The 27801-nt window shown below is 38.9% G+C and overlaps 2 protein-coding genes across 8 annotated transcripts in view; one reads left to right on the forward strand and one right to left on the reverse strand.

Moving 5' to 3' along the window:
- The window catches only part of CENPP (centromere protein P), a 223929-nt gene extending 219310 nt beyond the window's left edge, over positions 1-4619 (reverse strand). Inside the window, exon 1 of the mRNA XM_060015048.1 lies at positions 4314-4619. Within this exon, the coding sequence (XP_059871031.1) occupies positions 4314-4420 (107 nt within the window). The 5' untranslated portion in view covers positions 4421-4619. The remainder of the gene's footprint in view (positions 1-4313) is intronic.
- Positions 4620-5024: 405 nt separating this feature from the next.
- On the forward strand, positions 5025-27446 carry NOL8 (nucleolar protein 8). 7 transcript variants are annotated; one of them, XM_060015054.1, is made up of 17 exons: positions 5025-5077; positions 5934-6157; positions 6880-6942; positions 8325-8403; positions 9787-9922; positions 10446-10514; positions 12152-14029; positions 15296-15409; positions 15891-16013; positions 16300-16390; positions 19211-19349; positions 20008-20085; positions 22660-22931; positions 24458-24584; positions 25157-25227; positions 26350-26429; positions 26916-27446. In XM_060015054.1, the coding sequence occupies exons 2-17, from the start codon at positions 6019-6021 to the stop codon at positions 26964-26966; spliced, it is 3510 nt and encodes a 1169-aa protein (XP_059871037.1). In that variant the 5' UTR covers positions 5025-5077; positions 5934-6018; the 3' UTR covers positions 26967-27446. The 7 variants fall into 7 exon arrangements, 6 of the variants coding, with proteins under 6 accessions (XP_059871037.1, XP_059871041.1, XP_059871036.1 ...); XM_060015058.1 differs by having other exon boundaries at positions 5041-5077; positions 5992-6157; XM_060015053.1 differs by having other exon boundaries at positions 5065-5172.
- The last annotated feature ends 355 nt before the right edge of the window (positions 27447-27801 follow it).

The raw sequence follows: 27801 nt of genomic DNA on the forward strand, positions 1-27801 counted from the left end.
CTCCCAAACTCATTCTATGAGGCCACCATCACCCTGATACCAAAACCAGACAAGGATGTCAGAAAGAAAGAAAACTACAGGCCAATATCACTGATGAACATAGATGCAAAAATCCTCAACAGAATACTAGCAAACAGAATCCAACAGCACATTAAAAGGATCATACACCATGATCAAGTGGGGTTTATTCGAGGAATGCAAGGATTCTTCAATATACGCAAATCAATCAATATGATACACCATATTAACAAACTGAAAGAGAAAAACCATATGGTCATCTCAATATATGCAGAGAAAGCTTTTGACAAAATTCAACACCCATTTATAATAAAAAGCCTCCAGAAAGTAGGCATAGAGGGTACTTTCCTCAACATAATAAAGGCCATATATGACAAACCCATAGCCAACATCGTCCTCAATGGTGAAAAACTGAAAGTATTTCCACTAAGATCAGGAACAAGACAAGGTTGCCCACTCTGACCACTCTTATTCAACATAGTTTTGGAAGTTTTAGCAACAGCAATCAGAGAAGAAAAGGAAATAAAAGGAATCCGAATAGGAAAAGAAGAAGTAAAGCTGTCACTGTTTGCAGATGACATGATACTATACATAGAGAAGCCTAAAGATGCTACCAGAAAACTACTAGAGCTAATCAATGAATTTGGTAAAGTAGCAGGATACAAAATTAATGCACAGAAATCTCTGGCATTCCTATACACTAATGATGAAAAATCTGAAAGTGAAATCAAGAAAACACTCCCATTTACCATTGCAACAAAAAGAATAAAATATCTAGGAATAAACCTACCTAAGGAGACAAAAGACCTGTATGCACAAAATTATAAGACACTGATGAAAGAAATTAAAGATGATACAAATAGATGGAGAGATATACCATGTTCTTGGATTGGAAGAATCAACATTGTGAAAATGACTCTACTACCCACAGCAATCTACAGATTCAATGCAATCCCTATCAAACTACCACTGGCATTTTTCACACAACTAGAACAAAAAACTTCACAATTTGTATGGAAACACAAAAGACCCCGAATAGCCAAAGCAATCTTGAGAACGAAAAACGAAGCTGGAGGAATCAGGCTCCCTGACTTCAGACAATACTACAAAGCTACAGTAATCAAGACAGTATGGTACTGGCACAAAAACAGAAAGATAGATCAATGGAACAGGATAGAAAGCCCAGAGATAAACCCATGCACATATGGTCACCTTATCTTTGATAAAGGGAGCAGGAATGTACAGTGGAGAAAGGACAATCTGTTCAATAAGTGGTGCTGGGAAAACTGGACAGGTACATGTAAAAGTATGAGATTAGAACATTCCCTAACACCATACACAAAAATAAGCTCAAAATGGATTAAGGACCTAAATGTAAGGCCAGACACTATCAAACTCTTAGAGGAAAGCATAGGCAGAACACTCTATGACTTAAATCACAGCAAGATCCTTTGTGACCCACATCCTAGAGAAATGGAAATAAAAACAAAAATAAACAAATGGTACCTAATGAAAGTTAAAACTTTTGCACAGCAAAGGAAACCATAAACAAGACCAAAAGACAACCTTCAGAATGGGAGAAAATATTTGCAAATGAAGCAACTGACAAAGGATTCATCTCCAAAATTTACAAGCAGCTCATGCAGCTCAATAACAAAAAAACAACCCAATCCAAAAATGGGCAGAAGAGCTAAATAGACATTTCTCCAAAGAAGATATACATATTGCCAACAAACACATGAAAGAATGCTCAACGTCATTAATTATTAGAGAAATGCAAATCAAAGCTACAATGAGATATCATCTCACACCGGTCAGAATGGCCATCATCAAAAAATCTAGAAACAATAAATGCTGGAGAGAGTGTGGAGAAAAGGGAACACTCTTGCACTGCTGGTGGGAATGTGAATTGGTACAGCCACTATGGAGAACAGTATGGAGGTTCCTTAAAAAACTACAAATAGAACTACCATATGACCCAGCAATCCCACTACTGGGCATAAACCCTGAGAAAACCATAATTCAAAAACAGTCATGTACCAAAATGTTCATTGCAGCTCTATTTACAATAGTCAGGAGATGGAAACAACCTAAGTGCCCATCATCAGATGAATGGATAAAGAAGATGTGGCACATATATACAATGGAATATTACTCAGCCATAAAAAGAAACAAAATTGAGTTATTTGTAGTGAGGTGGATGGACCTAGAGTCTTTCATACAGAGTGAAGTAAGTCAGAAAGGGAAAGACAAATACCGTATGCTAACACATATATATGGAATCTAAGAAAAAAAAATGTCGTGAAGAACCTAGTGGTAAGACAGGAATAAAGACAGAGACTTACTAGACAATGGACTTGAGGATATGAGGAGGGGGAAGGGTAAGCTGTGACAAAGTGAGAGAGTGTCATGGACATATATATACTACCAAACATAAAATAGATAGCTAGTGGGAAGCAGCCGCATAGCACAGGGAGATCAGCTCGGTGCTTTGTGACCACCTAGAGGGGTGGGATAGGGAGGGTGGGAGGGAGGGAGACAGAAGAGGGAAGAGATATGGGAACATATGTATATGTATAACTGATTCACTTTGTTATAAAGCAGAAACTAACACACCATTGTAAAGCAATTATACTCCAATAAAGATGTAAAAAAAATGTAACAAATTAAAAAAAAACTGTATTAAATCCAAACAACTTGGACTCTTCCGACTTTCTCAACTTTATCATTGAGGAGACTCAGGTTACATGGATACTCTACATACTATCCTGACCCTTACTGTGGCCAAAAATAAGCTCAAAATGGATTAAAGACCTAAATGTAAGGCCAGATTTCCTTACTGGCCCCCTTATTGCGGCCAGTAAGGAAATCATCTTTCATCATGGTGCTTACTCAAACTTTCTGAAATGCATAAAATCATCAACGGTCTAGTTAAAAAGCAGATTCCAACTCAGTAGGTCAGGATTGGGCTGAAATCTGTATTTCTGTTCAACCCAAGTGATGCTAAAGCTTCCAATCTGTGGAGCAGCCCTGGAGTAGCAAGCATTCTGATACATTTACACACTCACTCGCAGAGGAACATATTTGTTCCCTGTTCACCTACTTCCCTCTCCCTTTTACTAGTTACAGCTTCCTCTACCTTCATGATCCCTTCCAACATGCCTGCAAACATTTTCTTTAGAACTCCTCCTTCCCAATTTCAACCAACTCTTGTCCAGTTAGTTCAGGAAAATCTTATTCTCTCTGCATCTATGTCAAATTAGAATTGACTAAAAAATGAAGAAAGTTTCTGCTTTTCAAGCAGCTTGCAAGCTTGAGACAACAGGTACATAATTAACTGTCATGGATCCCTTCTCTCCTTTTCCAGTAAGCAAAGTGCCTGGGCTTTGAAGTTTGATTTTTGGGTTCCAATCCAGCTCTAACACTTACCTTCTCTGAGACTTCAGGCAAGCAACTTAATTTCTCTGAGCCTCAGTTTCCTAACTCTAAAACGGTGTTAACAACAGCACCTAACTCAGAGGATTGTCGTAGGTATTAAAAAGAGATGATGCACATAAAGACGTTTGCATCTCTCAGTCTAGCACTTAGTAAGTAATTAACAGACCATGGCTATTGGTAGTAACAAAGACGTCATGATGCCATCCCTCTATGGTAGACGGCACTCTTCAGTTATTTCTATTAGTGCATATGGCTCTGTTCGCCTTTAAACAGGGAGTTCCCCCACTTGCTTTACAGGGATGCTTCCCCTCCTGCAGTATATGACAATCACCTTCGCAGCTTCTGCCAAATTCTCCTATAGACTACATTGCCTACTCTTCTTTATATCAACTTATTCTTTTACCTAAATTATTTCTCAAGGGAAATTTCGTATCACTACCGTAAGCGAAAAATCAGTATCACTTGCCACAGTTAGGTGACTCATAAAAACAAATACCATGAAACCAGAGTTTTTAAATTCCAACTAGATACTGCTGCCCACTAAAGGCAAGATTGCTAAGGAGATAAGCAAGACTTTCACCTTGATAGTTACGAGCATGAGAAGAGAACACCTTGAAATGAAATGAAACACCTTAAATGAAAACACCTTCCCCATGAGTGTGATTAAATCAGTTAATATATGGTAATATGTTTACAACGGGGTCCACGCGTGTACTCATCACTCTCAGCCCTGTTGGAAGAGACAGATAACGAGTTCCCGCCCACGTCTGGTGCTCGGGAAAAGTCTGTGGGGAGGTCCGGGGCGCCTGGAGTAGAGATCTTCACCCTTCCCACTGGGCCTGAGGAAGGCCACGTACCGAACTCGGGAGGTGTCTTCCCCGGGCGCCGGCGGCTCCACGCACGCCCGCCTCAGAGCGGTGATCTCGGCTTCCAAAGCGCGAGCCTCAACCAGCTGGGAATCCATAGGGCCGCGCTGACGGGAAGCTGCCTAACAGAAGCGCGCCACGTCCTGCTCTTCAAGCCTCGCGCGCTGCTGGCGTGAACCATCCCGGAACTCGGCGGGGGAGGCAGGGGAATGACGCGCGATTGTCGAGCTTATAACCCGCGCTCGCAAGCATCCCAGGCTCATTGCCATCCCTGCTTACTTTTCCACATTCGTCCCCCAGCAGTCCCTACGCTTCAAGAGAGTTGACTCCCTCGAACCCAAAGCCCGAGGGCATAACTACCCACCCCGACCTGGTGCCGCCTTGGAGCAACCAGGACGAATATGTCACATTAGAGGAGGTTCCGGGAGCACTTAAGGGGGGAGTCTCTTTATTTTTCTTCCCCTCCCTCACTTCCGCCGACCATATCCAGGAGAACACAAGGTGATAACCCTCTTAAGTATGAAGTAGGGAATTTTAGTTTGGGGTCTTTCGCGAACTTTGAGGCAGGGAACGGAGGCATTCCGGTCGCCCAGAGGCCTGGAAACGAAATAAAAAGCACTGGGGAACTGAGCGTGGTAGTGGAACCTTAGGATGCTGGGTTGGAAATCCAGGAGGAAGGAAGAGAGGCGACACTTGTTGGGACACGTGACCAGAAGTTACGGCCCTAAACTGCGCGGGATGTAAAAAACGAAGTGGTGAGGAGTCGGTTTGGGGCATGGGATGTGCCGAGGTCAACTGGCCTACCTTCTCCCTTCTCGTCTTTGAGTCTTCTCAGAGGAAGACGGCTAGGGTGGGTAGGTTGGGGGCGGAGGAAGCTACCAGGAAGATGTAGGCCGTGGCTCACGCCTAGATCAGGAGCGATGCTCAGGGCTTTTGGCGCTGTTTTGGGGTCGCGCGTGGGAGGAGTCTGGGAGCTGAGCGCTAGCCGGGTGCTAAATGAGATTAGAGATCTCATGAAAAGCCGCAAATCTCAGTACCTCTGGAAGAGTTTTCCTGAGTCCCTTCTAATCCAACAATCTCCCTAGTATAAAGAATTACAGTTTCTGAAATTAGATTTGGGTTATAATCTTGGCTTCACCGCTAATTCTCTGAATGGCTTTGGGAAAGTGACTTAACCTCTCCTGCTAATCTGAAAAAAGATGCCTGCAAACTATTTTGTACAACGCTGGCACATAGTGTTTTTTAAAAAGTCTGTATTAGCCATGATATCAGTTGCTCTTTTTATGCCTGAACAGCACTTTGTAGATATTTCTGTTGTGACATAGTATTGTAATTGCAGCATTTGCTTACTTCTCATGTGACTGTGAGGAGCTTGAGGATTGAGAGCCTTTTATCTTTCCGTGTGCTAACCTGTCCCATCCCATTTCTGTCAGCATTTGTTAAAGTGAATGAATGAAGGGAAAACACCTAACAATATGGATAAGTAAAATCGGGAGGAGTAGAGTGTAATATTGTGGTCATTTAGAGGGAAAGTATGTGCCTGTACCTGTGTCTGTGTGTAGAGGTGCTGTTCCAAAATGCATTCACGAAGTTTTGTTTTGTTTTGTTTAGATTTGAGAAGATTTAAGGGAAAGAGCTCTTCTCTGTAGATAATTATTTTTTCCACTAGAAATACTTGAGTGTATGCCCAGCCTTGATGAAAGCCAACAGAGAAACGAAGCGCCTTTTTGTGGGTGGCCTTGGCCAGAATATTTCTGAGGCAGACCTACAAAATCAGTTCAGCAGATTTGGAGAAGTTTCTGATGTGGAAATCATCACTCGGAAAGATGACCAAGGTAAATTTATAGTTCTTCATGGGTAGTTAAAGGCAAATATAACTGAAGTCAAGTATCACAAAATAAAGGAACCCAAGAGATGAATGTTAGCCCTGAACACTGAAAGTGATATGCATCTCATTACATGATACTGTTGTAGTAACCCCCCACCTCCCATCCCTCCCCCTCCTATGCTCTGTAGGTGTTATGTGTGACCTGGAACTTGCCCAGAATTACGTTTCTGAAATCAAAAATTTCTAAATTCCCAAACATCCGGTTTTTGTTTTTGTGGGGTTTTTTTTTTTGGCCGTACGGCTTGCTGGGATCTTAGTTCTCCAACCAGAGATTGAACCCAGACCCTCAGCAGTGAAAGCACAGAGTCCTAACCACTGGACTGCCAGGGAATTTCCAAACATCCAATTTCTGAAACATATAGCTTTCAGTTTTCAGAGCTAAAATTCTAATAATTAGTAGGGTCCTGTTAAGTAGAATATCACTAACATACAAACATGCAAAGTGTTTCCTTAACTGAGTACTTGACATTTTTCTCTTACGTATTTTCTTTTGGAATATTTAGATAATCATGCTTTAAAAAAAAATGCAATCTTTGTATCCAATGATAAATAAACAAGGTTTTCCTTTGAAAGAGTACGTTTCTAAGAGCTCTTTTTTAAATTTAGAAACTTAATAATGTTTACATTGTTCTCTGCATACGAATTTAATTTTTTTTTTTTTTTTTTTAGGAAACCCACAGAAAGTCTTTGCGTATGTCAACATCAGAGTAGCAGAAGCAGACCTGAAAAAATGTAATGAATGTTTTCTATACTATTTACCAGTCCATGTCACCATGTAATTTGGAATAACTTTTGTTCGAAATCTAAACATCCACCTTCAACTCATCCTGAGGGACAACCACGATCAAGAGAATTTCCATATCCTACAATTCAGGAGGTCTAGGTTCATTCCATAATGAATGACATATGGTAGCACATTGCCTGTGAGTTTGCTCAAAAATGGCATTCTCAAATAATTTGGATAAGGAACCACACTTTAATAGAAACTGCCTGTTACACATATCCCACTGGATATTATGAAATACGCACCTCCCCAGTGTGTTCATTTCTCAGGCAACTAATTCTTCTTATTGAGTGCTGTTAGGAGAGAGGTTTAGAATATGCCCTTATAAGATCATATCCTTGAAATTATGAAGTCTCCATAGATAAGTTTAGTAAAGCTGAGGGCCACCTGTGACCTTCAATGAATAAAGAGGGGGAGATAATTCATACTTCCACTGATGTAGTAATGCATTCTAATTATTTGGAGACTGAAAAGTCAAAAGACACTGAGCAGGAAACATGCTAATAGAGAAAGAGGGCCATTGACCTTTTGTAATTTCATTTGCAAAAAATTGATTCGTTCAGTTAGGAAATAGATATAACAAATATGTTGCAGTTAAGAACACATCAGTTCTGCTGTGTGACCTAGCAGTTTATTTAAACTAGAAGACCCGGTTTGCTTATCTGATGTATAACCAAGATACTGCTTATCTCATAATACTACTGTGAAGATTAAGTTGAATAATATCTTTGTGCTTAGCATAGTACCTACCTCATTGATATTTCTGTTAGTGGTAATTATTAAGGAAGCTAATAGCAGATGTTGAGAAAAATCAACTACTAGGGCACAGTAGTTTAAACACAGTTTAGTTGCTTGCAGCTAATATGTTTGCAAGTTTCACAGTGATAATTAGTATGAGGTGATAAATAAAAGTGAGGTGCTGCAGGATTCCAGTGTCCTCTGATTCACTCTAAGAAAATTACATTAATGTTTTATAGTTTTAGTGTGGGAAATAACAATGAAATGTTAAATAAATACCAGCCATTCGCCACAGATTCCTGACATTACTTTATAAACAAATGACAAATTTTGCTTTATGGTTTACACGTTTGCCTCATTCAAATCTTTCAATTACACGGGGAGGTAGGGAGTGTAAAGATCTAATAAGTGGTCAAGATGAGAATGGGACCTAAGCCTTCTCCTTCCAGGTCTCATTTTCTTTATTCTATTTCCTCTGTGTCTTTGTGATAAGCAGGTTTTCTTTTTTTGGTACTAACTAATTAGTAAAAGCACATGCTGAAATATATTTTTGCATTGCCATGTACTTGGGTACTAATTCTTTGCTTTATAGGTATGTCTGTTTTAAATAAAACAAAATGGAAAGGTGGAACTCTACAAATTCAGCTAGCAAAGGAAAGTTTTTTGCACAGGTAAGATTTGCTCTCCGTGATTTGACCCAATGTTTTTTATATTGTAAGTGGTTTTATATGTTCACTTAATTGATTTGAAACTATCAAATAATGTATTATTACAGTTTTAGCAAATATATGCATTACAAGTAGAGCTAAAATCCTTCTTAACTGTGACTCCCTGTGACCCCCAGTCCCCACCAAAGAAGATAATGTAATGCTCCTGTATACGTATATTTTAACCCATAAAAATATATACTTATTTCAGCTTTTTAAACACAACCTTATGTGATGATGTAGGTCTTCCCCCTTCTTATAATGAGTGTTTAGTACTATTTTAGAAAATGGCTGTGCCACAGTGTAGTCAGTCATCCCCCACTCATAGACATTTAGACCATTTCCACTTCCTCTTGATAAGACTCTTGAGGATGGTCCCTCTGGGGTTTATGTCAACAAAAGGAGTTGCTATGTCATATAGTTATGCACATTTAAAATTTTAATAGACAGTACCAAGTTGCTTAAGTTGACTTTAGGCTGTTAATGAAAGTGTCATACAAAAACATAAAGATAATAGGAAATCCCTGTATGAGAGGCATAAGATTAATTATGCATGTGATTTAAGAACAAGGCAATGTAAAAACTTTTAAAGCATTTTAAATCCTAAAAGTATTCTTAGGGAGAAAAGATTGTATGAGATTGGGTGCTTCCAAAATAGGAGATATTTTAGGAATGTACACATGGAGTGACCCAGAGCGTTTTAAGATTGTTCTGGGCCAAAGAAATGCCACAAGGAAAAATAAGGTCTAAACCAAGTTTTGAGGGAGTGGTCTGGTGACGAAGATGAGAATTTGATTTTGTTCTTCAGCTGGGGGTCTATGTGAACAGGGTAGTGATGAGATTTTCATTCAGCAGCACTTTGCTGCCTATTATATGCAGGAACCGGGGCCCTAGTCCTGAGCAGGTGAGCACACAGTGCTGCTGCCTTGGAGTGTCTATGCAGTTGTGCCTGGGGAGCATGAATCTTGGAAGTTGGAATGTAAGGGACACAGACCAGAGGCAAAGAGGCCAATGAGAATTGGTCAGCACAGTTGACCAGGCCTGTATAAGGTGGCGGAGTTTGAACTGGTAGGTTGAGTTGGCGTTCTGCATTCTCTTTGTTGTGAGAGTAGAAATATTCAAGACTTAGCATATTAGTCTCTGAAAGACACCTCTTCCTCATAAGAGTGAAAAGATTAAGGATAGATAAAATGCCAAAAGTACATAAGTTGAAAGGGAAAAACTGAGAGACCCTAAATGATCTCTATAAAGTTAAACAGCTTTACAGTATTAAAAAACAAAACAGAAGCACTGTTAATAGTGTGGTTCGTTATTTTAACTCTTATTTATATTTTCTGTTTGATTCAGATTGGCCCAGGAGAGAAAAGAAGCAAAAGCAAAGAAAGGAAAATCAACAACAAGCAACACCAACTTGTTAGAAAAAATGGGAGTGGTGGATTTCCATGTGAAAGCTGTGCCAGGGACAGAAGTACCAGGGCACAAAGTGAGTCTCCTCTGGTAGCCTGAATAGCTCAGGAACCAATTCCTGACACCAGGTGACCATGAGCATCATGTTTTAAAGCAACTGCTTTTTTCTCTTGCTTTGAAGCAGTTAACATAGATAGTGCTTTATGGTCTTCAAGTGCATTTACAACTCTTGGGAAAGCACAGTTTTCCCCCATTTTAGAAAGAGAAATCAAAACCCAAGTGGAGGCAGGTCTCCCAGGGGGCATAGGTGGTGAAGAGTGCAGGCAGGTCCGACGTTTGCCTTTTTAATGGCTGTTATTTGTGTAGCATCCTACATGGTTTATATGGGATCAATAACTGCCCCAATTTTCCTTCTTTCTTTTTCCTTTCCTGATACACTTTTTTGAGCACTTGTGTTTCATTATCAGAAAACTAAACCCAACAGTAATCGTGGTCCACTACGAGTTCAAATATTTTTAAATGACATTTATTCAGTGTGGTTAATCTTTTCCATTTGTGACAAGTATAGTAAATGTATTCTTTTTTTTTTTTTCTTTTAGAATTGGGTTGTGAGTAAATTTGGAAGAGTCTTACCTGTCCTTCACCTAAGGAATCAACATAAACGTAAAATATCCTTAGCAATTGGCCTTTCAGAGAAATTATTGTTTACTACGATGTGGATATTTGCAAAAGTTTACTTCATACCTTTAGAATTTCACTGCCTCTGTCAGTAAATCTTTAGATGTTTGTGTAACAGTTTTTATGTTCCCAATTTCTAAGTAAGGTAATACCCACCTACCTACATGTATGAAACAATTAGTGGATAATGAGAGAATGTAATTAGGTTTTATGCAAGTGATGCAAATGATGATTGTTAAAGAAGCACGTTGACTTACTAATTTATACCTCATTCTTCTTGTTTGACATGGATTCAAAGCCATTGCCAGAGGAGCTAAAGAAGGACAAGGGAACACAGCACAATCATTAAAGAAGGCTTTAGAGGAAGTAGGATAAGTGTCACATTAATAGAAAAGAGATAGGAAGGAGTCTAGGAGAGAGGAAAATAGTAGGTAGAAATGTGTAGACAGGCAGAAGAATGGTGGATGGAGAAATAGTATGGAACCCAGTATGAGCAAATTCAGATGCCCATTCCCCTGAGGAAATGAGGTCAGATTGTCTAAGACCTTGAATTCCTAGTGTCATGGACTTCTGGGCAGAGGGTGTTTTTTGTATTCTTTTAGCTCTAACCCTGTGTGTCATGGGAAGCAGAAGCAATTTCAGGTATTTCAAACAGAGGTGTGTCCTCACTGTTCATGGCTATTGAGGCCCCTGGAGCCCTGGCCACAGCTGCTGGTTCTGCTGTCCCTGCCAGTGGCACTAAAGTCAGGGAAATACTTTTTTCTTCTTCACCTTCCAGCTTCCCACCAATGGTACCACTGACAGCAAAGAGGAGGATTTGGAAGGACAGTATAAAGCCAAGAGACAATAGACACTGTTTGGCATACCTCATATATAATTGTCCATGTATTCAGTAGTCACTAAATGAACAAAAGGACTTTTCAGTAGTGATAGATTAAAGCAACTTATACTTGTTTATTCATATGTTTTAGGAAATCAGCAAATGCCAGCTGTCACTACAGCACAGTGACATTAACTAGAATCTTTCTGGACAATGTCAGCAACGAAGACCTGATAAAGAATTATTAGCCTTCTAAGAAAGACCTATAAAATGCAGAGAGCGAGTAAAATGTGAAATGGATGTCATTGAACTAAGAGAATCAGATCTAGGATGAGGCAGCATTGAGAAAACAGAAATGGCCAAAAAGTTTGAGAATCTTTGAGTCTCAAGTTTGAGATACCAACACTTAGTATAGTATCTAGCTGTGCCCGCTCTGGGTTCCTCTCTATACTCCGCTTTATGGTATTAGCTCAGTGGATAGACTTCTCAGATTTACAGAAAAGTCTTGTGGCCTCTTGTACCTAGAATATAATCTGAATCGGTTTGCTGTGATATACACATGCAGCCCAAGTAATTTCTGCCAATTAATAGTGATGGTTCTTGGTTTTCACTCTGGACATGCCATGGACATGTCAGTTCCAAAGACCCTGAGTCACCTAATTAAGTCCTTATTTTGTTTGATAGGAAACTGAGGGTGAAATGAGTCAATGACTTGCTCAAGATTAAACAGTATTCTTTTTGCTTTACCAGTTTGATAGGTTTTTCTAAAACCTAGTGCCTTTGTTTTCTTCCTTGACTGTTGGTGACATCATAAAGTATGATCCCTCAAAATACTGCCACAACCTAAAGAAAATAGGGGAGGATTTCACAAATGCTATCCCTATATCCAGCCTCACTTGGGAATTGGAAGGAGGGAATGATCCTGTGAGTAAGAAACGACGAGGAGAATTCTCTGACTTTCACAGCCCTGCCAAGAAGATAATAAAAGTGCAGAAGAACGAGGGTTCCACTGCATCTCTGGCTTTGAGACCAAAACCTAGTAGCATAATGGAGAGCCCACATTTAATACAACAACAGGCTGCACAAAATACACCTCATAATTCCATTACTCCTAAATCACCCTGTGTACCTGATTCTGATAGTCAGAAACTTAAAAACGTATTTTTTCAGACTTCTGACTTAGAAACTACCAAAAAGAGAAATAGCATGTCTGATGATGATATTGATTCTGAAGATGAATTAAGACTAATGATTGCAAGAGAGGAAAACCTAGAGAAAACTACATGGTCCTCAATAAATGGATCTGAAAATGATCCCTTTGAAGTTGTAAGAGATGATTTTAAATCACATTTTCACAAATTTCATACTTCAACAGGTTTAGGCATCAAAAATAATGTCTTTTGCCTCAGTAGTGAAGATAATGTTATGGGAAATGATTGTGACTCTGATTCAGGAGATACAGATGAAATCATTGCAATGAAGAAAAATTCTGATAAGATCAAACACAGTGTAGAACTTTCACAAACAGAAAAGTATATGCACAAGAAAACTTATTTGAAAAATAGAAAAAAGTGTGATCTTTCTGTTGATTCTATTAAAGTACAAAAAAGAAAAAATAAAGAGACAGCCCTCAGTCACAGAATTAAGCCTCTCAGTTGTGAATCTTCGATTGAGTCCAGTAGCAGTGAAGATGCTGATTCTGTATCAGAATCAACCGAGTCTGAAGGAGATAAGGAGTATAACACCATGATGAAAAACTGTCTCCATATGAATCTAACTTTAGATGATCTGGAACAGTTGGCTGGCAGTAACCAGGAGGCGCCAAAAGAAGATACTGAGAGCAATGGCCGGAAAACCACTGCCAAGTCTGACAGGGCCTCCAAGAGCCACAGAACTCCAGGTGGCCTCCACAAAGGCCAACAGTGTATTCATCCTGAGGAGATTGTGGCTTCCCTTTTAGAAGGAAAAGAGAACACACATGGAAAACAGGAACCAAAGGAAAATACCGTAAAGCCAAAATTCCAGGCTTTCAAGGGAGTAGGCTGTCTCTATGGAAAGGAAACAGTGAAAAAATCCTTGAAAGAGAGTGTTGCCTCTAACAATATTAATAAAGATCATAAATCCTTGAAACTTGAGGATCCCAGGAGCATGTCCATGAAAAAATGGTCCTTGTATGCTAATAGCCCATCAAGTAAACTGACTCTTTCCCAACATGCAAAGAAGGCAAGTGACTCAAACCAAATTCAGCCTCAAAAGAGACAGTCTACTTTTGAGAGCCAGGCTCACAAGGTGGTTTTCCCTAGCAGTTCAGAAAAGGGAAATGGAAATCCTATTTCTAGTCTATTGCCACTAAAAGATAAGAAATCTTTGAGTCTTGGTGCCAAGACTCTCAGGAGAGGCTTTGATGAAGACTGTTGCCACAGGACTGGAAAGTCAGGAGAGAGCTCCAAAAAGAGGCCTGATCTGTGCAGCCACAAGGCCCCTGAGAAATCACCAGAGGTCTCCTCCAGGAGAGACCCTCAGGGAAGCAAAACTGACTTCCCACTTTCTGTTAATAGTTCATCAGATGTTAGTGCTAAGGATAAGCACGCTGAAGATAATCAGAAGCGTTTGGCAGCCTTAGAGGCAAGGCAGAAAGCAAAAGAAGTACAAAAGAAGTTGGTTCACAATGCTCTGGCAAATTTGGTGAGTATATTTTCAGTCTAGGGATTTAACAAGAACTTGTTTCCAAGTCCAACCTTTCTTTCCTACGAAGGTAAGCAGGCTCCTTTAGAGCTGAATGTTTGTGTTTTGTGTCCTTGTATCTTTAGTATATCCGGATATCGCTTTAGAAGCTGTAACTGATATAGTTAAGTGATATGTCCTAATATGTCTGAATTTACATATAAATCACTTGCCAAGTGATTCATATCTTACCAAGATTTACTGTAATGAGTCTTTATTCATTCTTTCAACAATTGTTAATTATGAAATTCCAGGCCTTCACAGCAAGTGCTAGATTTACAGAGAGGATCACTGTTAGGTGGTTGGTATTGGCTTACAGTGTGGTGGACAGAAGGTCACAGTTCAGTTCCATGGGATGAGAAAGAAGTACGCCTGTGTGCTCTGACAGCACACTGATACTAATTTGTTGGCAGTGGTGGGGCAGAGGGGGGTGGGGAGCCGGCACTTCCTCAGCTGAACTGAATCTAGTGTGAAAGGATCAGTGGGAATTGGTCTGGCAGAGGTAAAAGGGTACAAAGAGAGAGGAAAGGCATTCCAAGATAAAGGAACAGTTTGTACAAAAGTGAATATTTGCAATCAGTGTGATCAAATGTATAGAGTACAAGATGGTGAGAAATGAGATGAGAGAGATAAGTAGGGGTGAGGTGTGAAGAGGCTACAGGGGTTGGACTTTATTCTCAAGGCTGTGAAAAGACTAAAGAACTTGAAGCAAGGGAATGGAGATTAGTTATGTATATATTGGAACAGGAGTTGGCAAACTAGAGCTCACAAGCCACTAGCCCATGGCGTATTTTGGAAGAGCCTCCAAGCTAAGAATGGTTTCTACATTTTTAAAGGGTTTAAAAAAGAAGAATACAGAACCAAAACTATATGTGGCTTGCAAAGCCTAAAATATTTACTCTCTGGCCCTTGACAGAAAAAGTTTGCCAACTTCTGTTTGGGAAAGATGGTTCAGGACATGATGAGAACAACAAATCAAATGGGACAGACAGCCTTTGGGAGGTCTTGAGCCAGAACCAAGGCAGTGACAGTGGGAATATATTTTTAAAATAGCAAGACGGTCCAACTGATGGGACTTGGTGATAAACTGGAAATGGAGAGAGAGAAGTTTCTATCTTAGGATGATGGCAGCATTCACTAGATAAGGAAATAGGGTCAGAAATAGACTTGCTAGGGGAAGGAGATAAGCGGTTGTCTTAAGGGTAATGCTTTTGATGCCCACTCTAGGATGGTTATTCAGAGGACAAGCCAACGCACATCATCTTTGGTTCCAACAGTGAAAGTGAAACAGAGGAGACATCCACTCAGGAGCATAACCATCCAGGAGAGGAACCAGTAAAAGTAAGAAATTTAGGGTGGGCATTCCTATACTTTTGCAGATCCATTTCTGCATGTTGCATACCAAGACTTGCATACAACTGCTGGGCTCAACATAAAATCCTCTGGGAGCCACAATGAAACCCAGGGCTCCCCTGACCGTCACGCATGGATACCACAGGGGACTTAGAGATTTTCTCCCACATAAATCTATCCTCCACATCATCTGCAAAGTGACATCAATATTAGTGAAACCCTGCAGAAGGTGTTCACACATTTAATAACTCCCCCCCATTCCAGGCTGCATTAGGAGCCTCTGGATTTAGTGACCCAAGGGGCCAAGTAGATATCACTGAGTCAGAAGTTTCCATTCTAACCACCATCCAGTCTTTCCTGGGAGATGCATGTGGGTTGTTGTTCCATACATGTGAGGAGGAAGATTACGTAATGAAGGAAATGCTGTCTTGGATATTAATAAATATTTCTGTCTTTACCTATGTAACAGGAGTCCATGGGTGGAGCCTCTGGGAAGCTCTTTGACAGCAGCGATGATGAGGAATCTGGTTCTGAAGATGACAGTAACAGGTTCAGAATTAAACCTCAGTTTGAGGGCAGAGCTGGACAGAAGGTTAGTGAAGACTGAAAATAATAAAACTTGCAACATGTCCTTATTTTTCGACATAGTCCTTAAATCTAGATTAGTGCAGGCAGACCTTGACCCACAATCCAGTGTTAAGGTGTTTATTTTGATAGTGAGTCCTCCATGACCCTCTCTGATTGGTTCATGGGTAGGTGAGTTTATGCAAATATTAATGTAGTGAATTTCATGGCATGGAGGTATACTTAGAAGGTCTTGTTTATAAGTAATTTCTTGGGAACATGGCTGTCAGTTGTCTTTGTGTTTTGTCTTATAGCTCATGGATCTGCAGTCTCACTTTGGCACTGATGACAGATTTCGCATGGACTCCCGATTTCTAGAAAGTGATAGTGAAGAGGAACAGGAAGGTAAATGCCTTATTGTCCAAACAAACAGTCCTGATGTCAGAGCTGGGGGACCTTGAGAAGTCATGTAGTCTAGCTTCTTCACTTAACACATAGAGAAACTCTGTACCCCAAGACACTGAATTGTGGAGCTTGTAATCCAATAGTTAGCTTACTCAATACTTCTTGAGTTTGTTTGTACATATTAATTTATTTATAAAATTTTAATTACCTGACGCTGCCAGAAAAGACAGGAATAGTTAGCATCCACCAAAGGTGCCATCTTCTATCATCCTGTTCCTGGCATTAGAGAGAAGGCAAGGACCCTACCTGGCAGTAGATCAGGTCCTGGTGAGGCTGTGGAAGACAGTTACATCACGCTTGGCTTACTTAAAGGAAGTGTTTATCTTCCAGCATGCATGCTGGGTGCAGGTTTTTAAAAACAATGTACCATTGAATGTCACTCTACGTAGATTCATCCCATGTGAATATATCTAACAGCAGTGATGCTACCAGAAGCATCCTGATTCTGCTGTTACTTCCTATACCATTTTCTACACCAGTGGTTCCAAACTTTCTCTACAAGATCTTCTACTCTTATCCTTTGCAAAAGACCTTACCTCCTACCATCCTCACTTGAGGATGGCCACCTCAAGTGAGCTCCCTGCTTTCCTTTCCAATCTCAGAACTACTCTGTCCTTAACTTTTTTCCTCTTCGTGAGTTAATCTAATCTGCATCTTAATCTTCCTCATTCATACCTCCTTTTAACCTCCTTTCTTATGCGCATCTTCATACTTTCCCTTTTTTCTATCTCTTCCCTCTTTCTACAGACATAGGTCTCATAGGTTCAAAAAGCCATTTCTTCAACCCTGCCAGTTTTCAAGTTGCCACTCCCATCTTTTTTCAGTTCTAAACCTGAAATGAAAAAATAAATTGCACTAATTTAGAAGCAGTTGGCTTTTTATTGAAAATACAACCTCTGGAAATGATGCTCTTGATTCTTTGAAGTGATTATTGTGTATATTGTACATTTCTGAAAACAAGTGTTCAGAGAGTAAGTTCTCCGGGATCCACAGCAAATTATGTTTCAGAGCTTCTCACTCAAAATTCCATGTTGAAAACAGGAATGGACAGAACCTTGGGAATAGCCTAGAAGCTATACATAGAGTTTACTTTCTAACTTCTGCCACTTTTGTCTGTCTCTTTACAGCTCTTCAGTATGCGTTCCCTGCACATACTATCTGGTTCACCAGATGCAGTGGCACCTTCCCAAGCTTCTTCAGCCTGCCCGTACCATTTGTCACTGTTAATCATCCTTCTTGAACTGTTCTCTTCCCTTAGCTTCCATTGCACTATAACTTCCTTATTTTCTTCTTAATTCTTGGTTCCTAATTTTCCCTTTGCCTTTAGATATGTAAAGGTTCTGTAAGTCCCTGTGGCTTTAACCTTCTTTTGTGCGTGAATATTTTCCAAATCTGGATCATCTTTGCTCCTGACTATCCTGCTGAGCTCCCAATTATTCTTTTCTCAATGCCTGATGGATATTTCTCACAGGCGTCCCTGAACGCGTGTTAAAACGCAGCAGGTCCCAAACTGAATTTACTCTCTCTCAGGTGCTCTGGACCCTTTTGTTTCTGTTGATGGTACTTCCATTCTTAGGGCAGTCAGACACAGAATCTCTGCCTTTTGTTTCTTTCCTTCCCAACTTTTGAGACTGAATTTTTTGTGAGTTGCACAAAGACTGTCCTGCAGGTAAGCAGCCTACAAATACCTCGCAGCCAGTCTACAAATACCTTAAGCCCTTTCTAGCATTGTGTTCTTTTTCCTAATGGTCAGTATTAGGGTAAAATTGAAAGTACCATTTTTTGAAGTCAAAAATTGTTGAATATTAGCAGTTTCATATGGTTTAACCTAATGCAATGTAAACTCTTTGAACTTTCTTATTTCAATATATGTGTTCATTTTTTCACTTGCCTGGCATGCACTCCTCCCTCCTCAGGGGATCTACTTGTCTTTCCTACCTTAGACTCCACCTGGTTTATAAAACGTTTCTTAATCCAATTGAACATAATCTTTACCTCTTTTGAACCCTTAGACACTTTGGGGTCATCTCTATAGAGAACTATTCAAATCAGCATTTTATTCTGTTTATTTCTGTTACTTGGTTGTTTATATCCTGCCATAATTTGAAAAGGTCTTTAAGGCTTACTTAGACTTCTTTTGTATTTCTATCTATAATCCAAACTAGCTGTTAAATGTTTAACTTTGTTCTCTGATATTTGTCTGTTTCTAGTAGCTAAGGATAACAAGCTTCTAGGCTTCCACAGTGCCCTGTGTGTAGGCTTTCTTCCTGCAATATTTAGTACTGAATCTAAAGGCTAAAGTAACTGTCTACTAACATCATATTAATAGTCAGTAAAATTGGCATCTTTCACTATTTTTCATGTTTAGATTTACATGTAATTTAGATTAATTTTTAGAAAGTTAAAAAAATCAAAGAATCTCTGATCACTTTAATTTTATAATTAGTATATTGCTCTATTACATTTGTCAATCTTTACCTTAAAAACTTTTAGACTTGCCACTGAAAGCCATTAAATTCAGATTTCATTTGTATAATTACAAACAGAAATGGGAATTTTGTTTGCTGGTCATGCAGTTTCTAGATTCACTATGACATTGGGGATCTTGGGGATAGGGAGGTTAGCAAAACAAGGTTTAACTTTTCTTCTTCCTATCTTAATGTGCTTTGCACATGTTTACGTGCTTGATAAATATTTGATCATTGAGACTTCTCAGGTTATGTTTGCCAAGAGATTACTAATTATCCTCTTCCCTCTAAGAAATAAATGAAAAGAAAACTGCTGAGGAAGAAGAGCTTGCTGCAGAAAAGTTGAAAGCCCTGAATATTGTGCAGAGTGTTTTGCACATCAACTTAAGCAGTTCTACAAGCAAAGAATCAGTAGCTGCTAAGAAATTTAAGTATGGTTTATGTTTCATCCCATTCTGCCCTCTTTTCCTTTGCCATAAAATGAGGTCATTTTAAACTTCCTGGGGAGAGCAGTTAGCAACATGTATCAGACCCTTAAAATTGTACTTACCTTGACCTAGTGATTCACTTCAAGAAACTAATCTTAAATTATTTCTGTATTTATTATTAGTAAAAAAAAAATTGGACAACTGTTTAAATATTAATAAATGTAACTGTTTACTATGGAAAATTTCCAGCATATAACTTAGAGAGACTAGTGTAATGAAACCCCTATGTACCATCACCCAGCTTCTACAATCACCAACATGTGACCAGTTTTCTCTTTGATACCTTTACTCACTTCCCCCTACTTGCCTCACTGAAATATTTTATGCAAATCCCAATAGCATATCATTTTATCCATATATATTTTAGTATGTTTAAAATAATATTAAACATTTTTAAAGATCCAGGACAAGAAGTCAAAACTAGATAATTTAAAATATGATTGCTTCTGAGGAGCTCCTAATACATTTCTTTGATATTATGTGCCTTTTTCTTGCTCAAAAAGTGGAATTGCCCTGGTATTGCATTATAATTTGCTATTAGTTTTTTGCATTAATATTCTGAATTGTCTCTTCCAACTTATCACTCTCCTTTCTTTAATAGGGACATCATACGTTATGATCCAACAAGGCATGACCATGCCACTTATGAAAGAAAAGGAGATGATAAACCAAAAGAAAGGTATATTAAGCTACTACTTTTAGTAGCAGGTTCATATGAATTAATCTCATTTCAGACAGTGAGAAAAGTAGATAGTAACCATTATCACATCCATTGGTCCCCATTGTATTTAGTTTAAGAACAGGGAAGGGAGAAAGAGAGCAATTATTGATGTGGTGGAGAGAGTCTTACTTTTGGCAAAGGAATCTTCATGCATAGAAATGATGATATGTGCCCCTTCTTTAGTCGGTGTCTTCTACCTACATTAGTTTCCTGTGGCTTCTGTAACAGATTGGTGACTTAAAAACACAAAAATTTTTCTCACAGTTCTGGAGGCTGGGAGTCTGAAATCCAGATTATTGGAAGAGCTGTGTTCCCTCTGGAGATTCAGGGGGAAAAAACTCCATTTCGTGCCTCTCTCTTAGCTTCAGGTGACTGCCAGCAATCTGGTATTCCTTGGCTTGTGACTATATTATTCCAGTCTCTGCCTCCATCTTCACGTGGGCTTCTCATTTCTATGTGTCTCTCATCTTTGTGTCTGTTATAAGGACACTTGTGATTCCATTTAGAGTCTGCCTGGATAATCTCTTCATTGCAAAATCCCTAACTTTATTACAAAGACCTTTTTTTCAAAATAAGGAAATATTCACACGTTCCAGGAATTAGGGCCCGGACATATCTTTCTGGAGGCAACCATTCTATCCACTGCACTACTCTAGTGTGGTAGGAGCGTCTATTTCTTATAGATATGCTGTGGCAAATATTTTTTTGATAAATATGGCAAATATATGGAGCAACCAGTAACTTTGCCTGATTTAATTTCTTGATTTCCTGCTATTTAAAGTCACTAAAGGCACTGTGGTATCCTGAATTAGATCCTGGAACAAAAAAGACACTTGTAGAGAAACTGGTGAATTGGGAACAGAGTCTGTGTTTAGTTAATAGTAGTGTACCAGTGTTAATCTTTTAGTTTTGACAATTGTATCATATCTATGTAAGATGTTACCTTGAGGGGAAACTAGGTGAAGGTTATTTGGGAACACTGTTTCCAGTTTTTCTATAAATCTAAAATTATTCCAAAATTAAAGGTTTCTTTTAAAAAGAATCACATACCAGACCAAAGTAGAACTAATATAAACGTTCCCTGCAATGTAGGATTCCAGATTGCAATGTGATTCTGGGTAGTCTCTGGAGAGCTTGCAGTCAAAATGTTGCTTGGGGCTTCAGTCTCCAAAGGCCTGACTAATCCTCGCGATGTACTTCCAAGATGTCTCACTCACATAGCTGTTAGCCAGTTCCTCACCTTGTTGGCTTCTCCATTAGGCTGCTTAAGTGTTCTCATAACACTGACCCAAAAGAGAGATAGAAGGAGGAAGCCACAGTATATTTTATGACATAGTCTTAGAAGTCACACAGTGACACATCTGCCTTATTCAGTTTTCTTTAAGTCACTAAATCCAACCCATACTTTCATAGGGGAAGGGGAGATTAAGCACTTCTTCCTGAAGAGAGAGGCACTGAGGAATTTGTGGACACATTTTAAACTACCACAACCTGTCCTCTGGTTGAAAATTGTTTTATATTCCTGCCATATGCAGAACATGCTCAACCCTGCTCTAGACTCCCCAGAAGTCTCACCTTTTTATAGTGTCAGTTCAAAATCTAGGATGTTGGGCTTCCCTAGTGGCGCAGTAGTTGAGAGTCCGCCTGCCGATGCAGGGGATGCGGGTTCGTGCCCCGGTCCGGGAAGATCCCACATGCCATGGAGCGGCTGGGCCTGTGAGCCATGGCCGCTGAGCCTGCGCGTTCGGAGCCTGTGCTCCGCAACGGGAGAGGCCACAACAGTGAGAGGCCCGCGTAACACCAAAAAAAAAAAAAAAGTTTCTCTCTGTAAGATAGTCTCCACCAATAAGATGATCATTTAGGACATTATTATTTTAGGTAATATAGTTAGAATATTTGGCCTAGTAAGTAGAGCAGACTCTAATAGAAAAGAGGATTTTAATCTTTTACTAACTGAAAACTCAATATTGGAGACTGCCATATAACTCTGGTTTAAGATCAAAGAGAAAAACATATTCCTAAATATAGAGCAGGTTGATGGTAATAGAAAAATTTCATTCCCAAACAGACTAGATTTAGCACATTTATAAGGCGTTTCTAAAACAGAATTATGACTAAATCCTTTAATGCCAGTGTCATAAAACTCATAGAATTTTAGAATTTGAAAAAGTCTTATAAGTCATGTGGTTTAACATGGTTCATTTTACAAATGAGGATACTGAGGCCCATTGCAGTTAAGTGATTTTCTTACTCATAGCTAATATCTTAGATGTGACTTCTGAAATGTAGTTCAGAGGATAAGAGATAGGAGAATATGATTCTTGTTTAATACTTGGAGCTGTTTGAAATAGTTTTGTCTATAAAAAGCTTTTTGGTTAAGGTTCTGCCTTTATGAGTTTTATATGAAGATCCTCTTGGTTGTTGAAAGGATGGGACTAAAGTTATCCAAGGTGTTTTTTTCCTGATTTCTGGAAATTTTCCAAAAATTGGCTTTTTTTTGTGATGCACATATCTCTATATATGTCAATGCAGTAAAGCAAAACGAAAGAAGAAAAGGGAGGAAGATGAGAAGCTACCTGAGGTATCTAAAGAAATGTATTATAACATTGCTATGGATTTAAAACAAATATTCCAAACTACAAAAGATACCATTGAAAAGGAAGACAACACCCCTTGGAATGAGGACTCTGATGGAGAGAAAGCCGAAGTAGTCCAGGACCCTACAGCTCTGATGACTGGGGATGAACAGCCCAGCGGGTTCACATTCTCCTTTTTTGATTCACACACTAAAAATGTAAAGGAAGGTACTTTTTTTTTTTAAACGTTTTCATTTAAAGCGGTTTGAACTTAATTGATTGAATCTACTGTAACTGTAATGATTTAACATTAGCTGAAGAAAGGATTCTTTCTTCCATCTATATAAACAGTATTGCAGTCAGCATTACATGACCATAAATGTACTGTGCCTAGAGCTGTGTTTAACACACTAAGAAATTGTTCTTGCATTTGGAAGCAAACTTCTAGATAGCTGCCATATGAAGGGAAGCCAGAGAATAATGTGCAGCATCCCTTCTAATGTTGAGTAGAAATAGTCATGAAGAAGTATAAGAAGTCATATATTTAAAAAGCTTTGTATCTTAGATGCAGTTGGAGAAGCCATGACTTCAGGAAAACCAGTGCTATATGGTAGGGAAAGGGGAGAAATAGGTAACCCTGGCTCTATACAATTATGCTATGTCATCAATACACCAGTTGTTTCAAACTTTATCCTTGGAGATTTGCCAGAACCTAGAAAAAAGTATCAGCACCAGTATAGACAATTTAGCATTCCATTTCAGGAGGTTTACCTCTGAAGTCCTACATAGTCTAAAAGTTAAAAACACCTATTCCTTAGGAAGTTGCTCCTCACCTAGTGTTTAAGATGAAGTGTAGCTTTTCTGGAAGTTCATTGTAAAAAGCAAGATATACCTATACAGGAGAATACATGCACAGCTAACAATAAGCTCTACTTTAAAGATCAGCAGTTAAAGTAGTATCCATGTGTTTAGCAGGTGAGTATTAAATGCCGGCTTTGTAGTGCTCCAAAAGGAGGTATAGCAATTTAGTAGTTTTCCCAAAATTGTTCTAAATAAGACACAATATATCATTGCTCTGCTTACTTCATTCTCTTGCCTGTGTTGTCCATTTGAGTACCAAGGTCAGTCCTAAACTGTTGAACAGAGTTGATATGATATAGATACTGTCTTTAATTCTTCTAACTTTGAGAGCCAAGTGTGAGAAATTGGCCTTGAAGTGAGTACTAAGACACCTCAGCAACCTGGGAGATGTGTTTTGTGTACTTAGGAAACTATGAGGACTTGTGAGGAGATCACCCACATCTTATAGCAGAAGCTTTTTCAGAAGTTTTAGAAAGAGGCTTTGGGAATTGAAAATATAAAGATATGTTCCTTTTCTCATTTATGAATAAGCAGGAAGGCAACCTGGTTTCACTGCATCATGTTACAGTTTAGGCTTCTTCTGCTAGCACAGGTGCCATGCTTTTTTTTTTCCTTTTAAATAGCGTTGCTCATTTATAAACCTTTAGTTTGTATATCTTTTTATAGTGTTGCTATATTCCTTATCAGATCACCCTAGCAATGCCCAAAAATATGATAATAGCTTCTCTCAATATTTGAAAATCTAAAAAGATACTACATATTTTGAATTAATGATTAAGGTATTTGAAATTTAGAAATATGAGTGCATGGTGAAAGTAAACAAATTAGTGTGTCCACAAATAATCGGTTGTTAGGTTACAATTCTGTCATCTTTCATTGTCATGACGATATAGAGACCTATAGAGTTGAGGCAGTGAAACCTGGGAAGATTGCCTGGCAGGGAGACCCTCGTTTCCAAGACAGCAGTTCAGAAGAGGAAGATGTTACTGAAGAAACAGATGACAAAAAGCCCAGCCCTGGGTAAGTAGTGTGTTTCTGTGCAGGTTTATTTCATAATTCATAAAATCTGAGTTAGACATGCTTTAGAAATATTATAGAAGTATCTAAGCTTAGCTTCTCAAGACAATTTTCTTTTTTTGGCTCCTTTAGAGAGTTCTGTAGCCTTTTTGTAATTAGGAGCATGTTTCCTTTTCCTTGAAATTTGGATAAACTGGGTGGGGGATATGACGTGCATGGGGAAGAAAACTTGCCACTAAAGTCCTTGATCTGGAAAGAGTATGCTTCAGCTCGTTGGCTGCTACCACATGGGAAACACTGGCAAATTGGGTAGCAATGCTGGGGTGAGAATATCAACAATCAACACAGGGAAGATAAAGCGTGTACTTAAGTAAGTCTTCGTTACCAAAGTTTCAGGTAGAAGAGAAGAATGTTGAATAGAGAAAGGGTGGTATCACTTTAACTCAGGAAAGAAAAATGAGCAAAACACAAAGCACATATATTTAAGGAATAGTTCATTTATACTTACAGTGTAAACATTTCTTAAATATTGAAATTAAGTGGCCAATTCTCTCTCTCTTTCTCTCTCACTTCAGAGAAGTATCATTACCCGAGAAAGAGACCACTAGATATTTCTTTTTCTCTAAGAATGATGAGAGACTTCATGGTAAGTCAATGTTTTGATTAAATGGTATAGAACAGGTAATAGTACAGCTCTCACCATAGCGCATTCTGATATACTAACATGCATCCAAGTAAGAACTGATTAGGAAAAATTCTGATCCTTTGCAATGTCATGTGCTTTAGCCCCCTCTGTTAGAAAGATGCATGTTGACTTGCAAAGCTCTGGAAAACTGAAAGCTCCCACTCGCCACCTCCCTCACTTGTTCACTAACCTCAACAAGGGCTTGTTTTGTTCCAGGGGTTTGCTGAGATACTAGACGTACAAAACTCCTAAGTCTTTAGTACCCTAAAAAGTTCACATGAACTATCTCAATGTCTTGTAATAACCTATAATGGAAAAGAATCTGAAAAAGAATATATAACTGAATCACTTTGCTGTACACTTGAAACCAACACAACATTGTAAATTAACTATACTTCAGTAAAAAAAAAAATAGAAAAAAATTTCACATGAAAACTCTGAGGCTGTTGATGAACTCATTTCTTTTTTTTTAAAAATATATTTTATTTATTTATTTTTGGCTGCATTGGGTCTTTGTTGCTGTGCGCGGGCTTTCTCTAGTTGCGGCAAGCGGGGGCTACTCTTCGTTGCAGTGCGCGGGCCTCTCATTGCAGTGGCTTCTCTTGTTGCAGAGCACTGGCTCTAGGCGTGCAGGCTTCAGTAGTTGTAGCATGTGGGCTCAGTAGTTGTGGCTCACAGGCTTCAGAGCACAGGCTTAGTAGTTGTGGTGCACAGGCTTAGTTTCTCCTTGGCATGTGGGATCTTCCCGGACCAGGGCTCGAACCTGTGTCCACTGCATTGGCAGGCAGATTCTTAACCACTGCGCCACCAGGGAAGGCCCAGTGAACTCATTTCTTAAGCCTAACACAAACAGAAGCCAAGTTACATAGTAGTAAATGGTTTATAAACAGTAAAATCCTTGCAGTTCTACATTTTCATTTTGTAAAGAAAACAAGATATTTTTGAAAATTAGCATAAATTGGCTGGGGGCGGTGGGGGAAATGGTCTTAACTAGAATTGAAGACCTTGATAATGCCAGCACTAGAATATTGTCTGTTTTAATATTAATGGGCTGTCTTGTCCTTCTTTATTTTCCCCTTTTAGGTTCTGACTTATTCTGGAGAGGAGTGGGAAGTAATATTAGCAGGAATTCTTGGGAGGCCAGAACAAACAGCTTGCGTATGGTGAGTAGTTGTATTTCCATATTAATTGTCTCCATATTAATTTAAAAGATATGGTGTTATCTTGTGTTAATATTTGCCTGGTGTAAGAATATAGGAGGGCATGAAACTTAAGATAACTGAGAACATGACTTAAATGCTCAGAATGATAGTGCTGGAACAGAAGTTTTAAGTTGTTTAATTCATTCAACCCATGGTGCAGTAAGGAGACTGAAGAGTGGCCCCATTGAGTGACTGGAACGAGTTCTGGCCATGCTTATTAAGTAGCAGGAAATCATAAGACTTTTGAAAGACTGAATTACAGTTTCCATTGTAAACACTTAAAGCCAAAAGTTTGAATATCCCCTGTACATTCCAAGTGAGCACTTCCAAAATGGCTTCTACAACCCTGACACTGAATAACCTAAATTTTACTTTATAGTTACTAAACACCTTGGAAAGTATTTACCACTATTTTTAACAAAGGCTTTTGGTTTTATGTTTTTCTAGGACTGTCGGAAGAAACATAAAGATGCCAAAAGGAGAGTGAAACCAAAATAATAAATGTCATCATTAGTTTTGATACTGAATGTGAACAAGGCTCACCTGTGGAAATTGGAGTGATCTAGAAAATAAGTTTAGCTGACAAAGAAGAATTCAGAGTGAAGGAATATTCAAAATCTTATCTGGTGGATATCATTCTGGTTGCTTTCTTTTCCTGTAGATTTCCTCTTCATTTGTTCCTAATTACTTCAAATAATTAACCTGAACATTTTTTTTTAATGAAGCACAAGATAGTCCCTCAAAATACTTTTCGTATATAATCTCTTTGCCCTCCATCTTCAATAACTAATGGCTATCTTCTGACACAAGGTTTACATAAAGCCTTTTAAAATATATGGATCAGAGCACTTGTATTTTCCAAGTTACGTTTCGTGTGAATTATACTTGAAATATTTCTGATTGTATCAAATACACCTTACCTCCATCTTGTGGTTTTTGTTTAAGATGTTGAAAACAAATCAGCCTTGAGTTCTGTACTTGTGTCTTGATGAATAAGCTAACTGAAATGCAGGATATTTCAGACCGGCATCATGGGAGAGTTCTGTGAGGACCAGAAAAGGATGCCAAATGCAGCGTTTTCCTGTCCTTGGCCTCCATGAATTGAGGCCAAAATTCAAAATCTCAAAATTCTAATTAGACTACAGGCTTTTGAAAAATCCAAGTGTCTGAAAGGTATGTAGTCACAGTTAGGAGTCAGGACCCTGGGTCCAGATAGGGAAGCAGACTTAATACCTCATTAAATCAATGTGGCTAGGATTCAAGACAGATAAGCCTCTATCAAACTGGGCTCTGTACAAAATTATGCTATATATAAAGTCCCAAGGGATTATCA

This window comes from Delphinus delphis, chromosome 6 (assembly GCF_949987515.2).
Source record: "Delphinus delphis chromosome 6, mDelDel1.2, whole genome shotgun sequence".
NCBI classification, from domain to species: domain Eukaryota; kingdom Metazoa; phylum Chordata; class Mammalia; order Artiodactyla; family Delphinidae; genus Delphinus; species Delphinus delphis.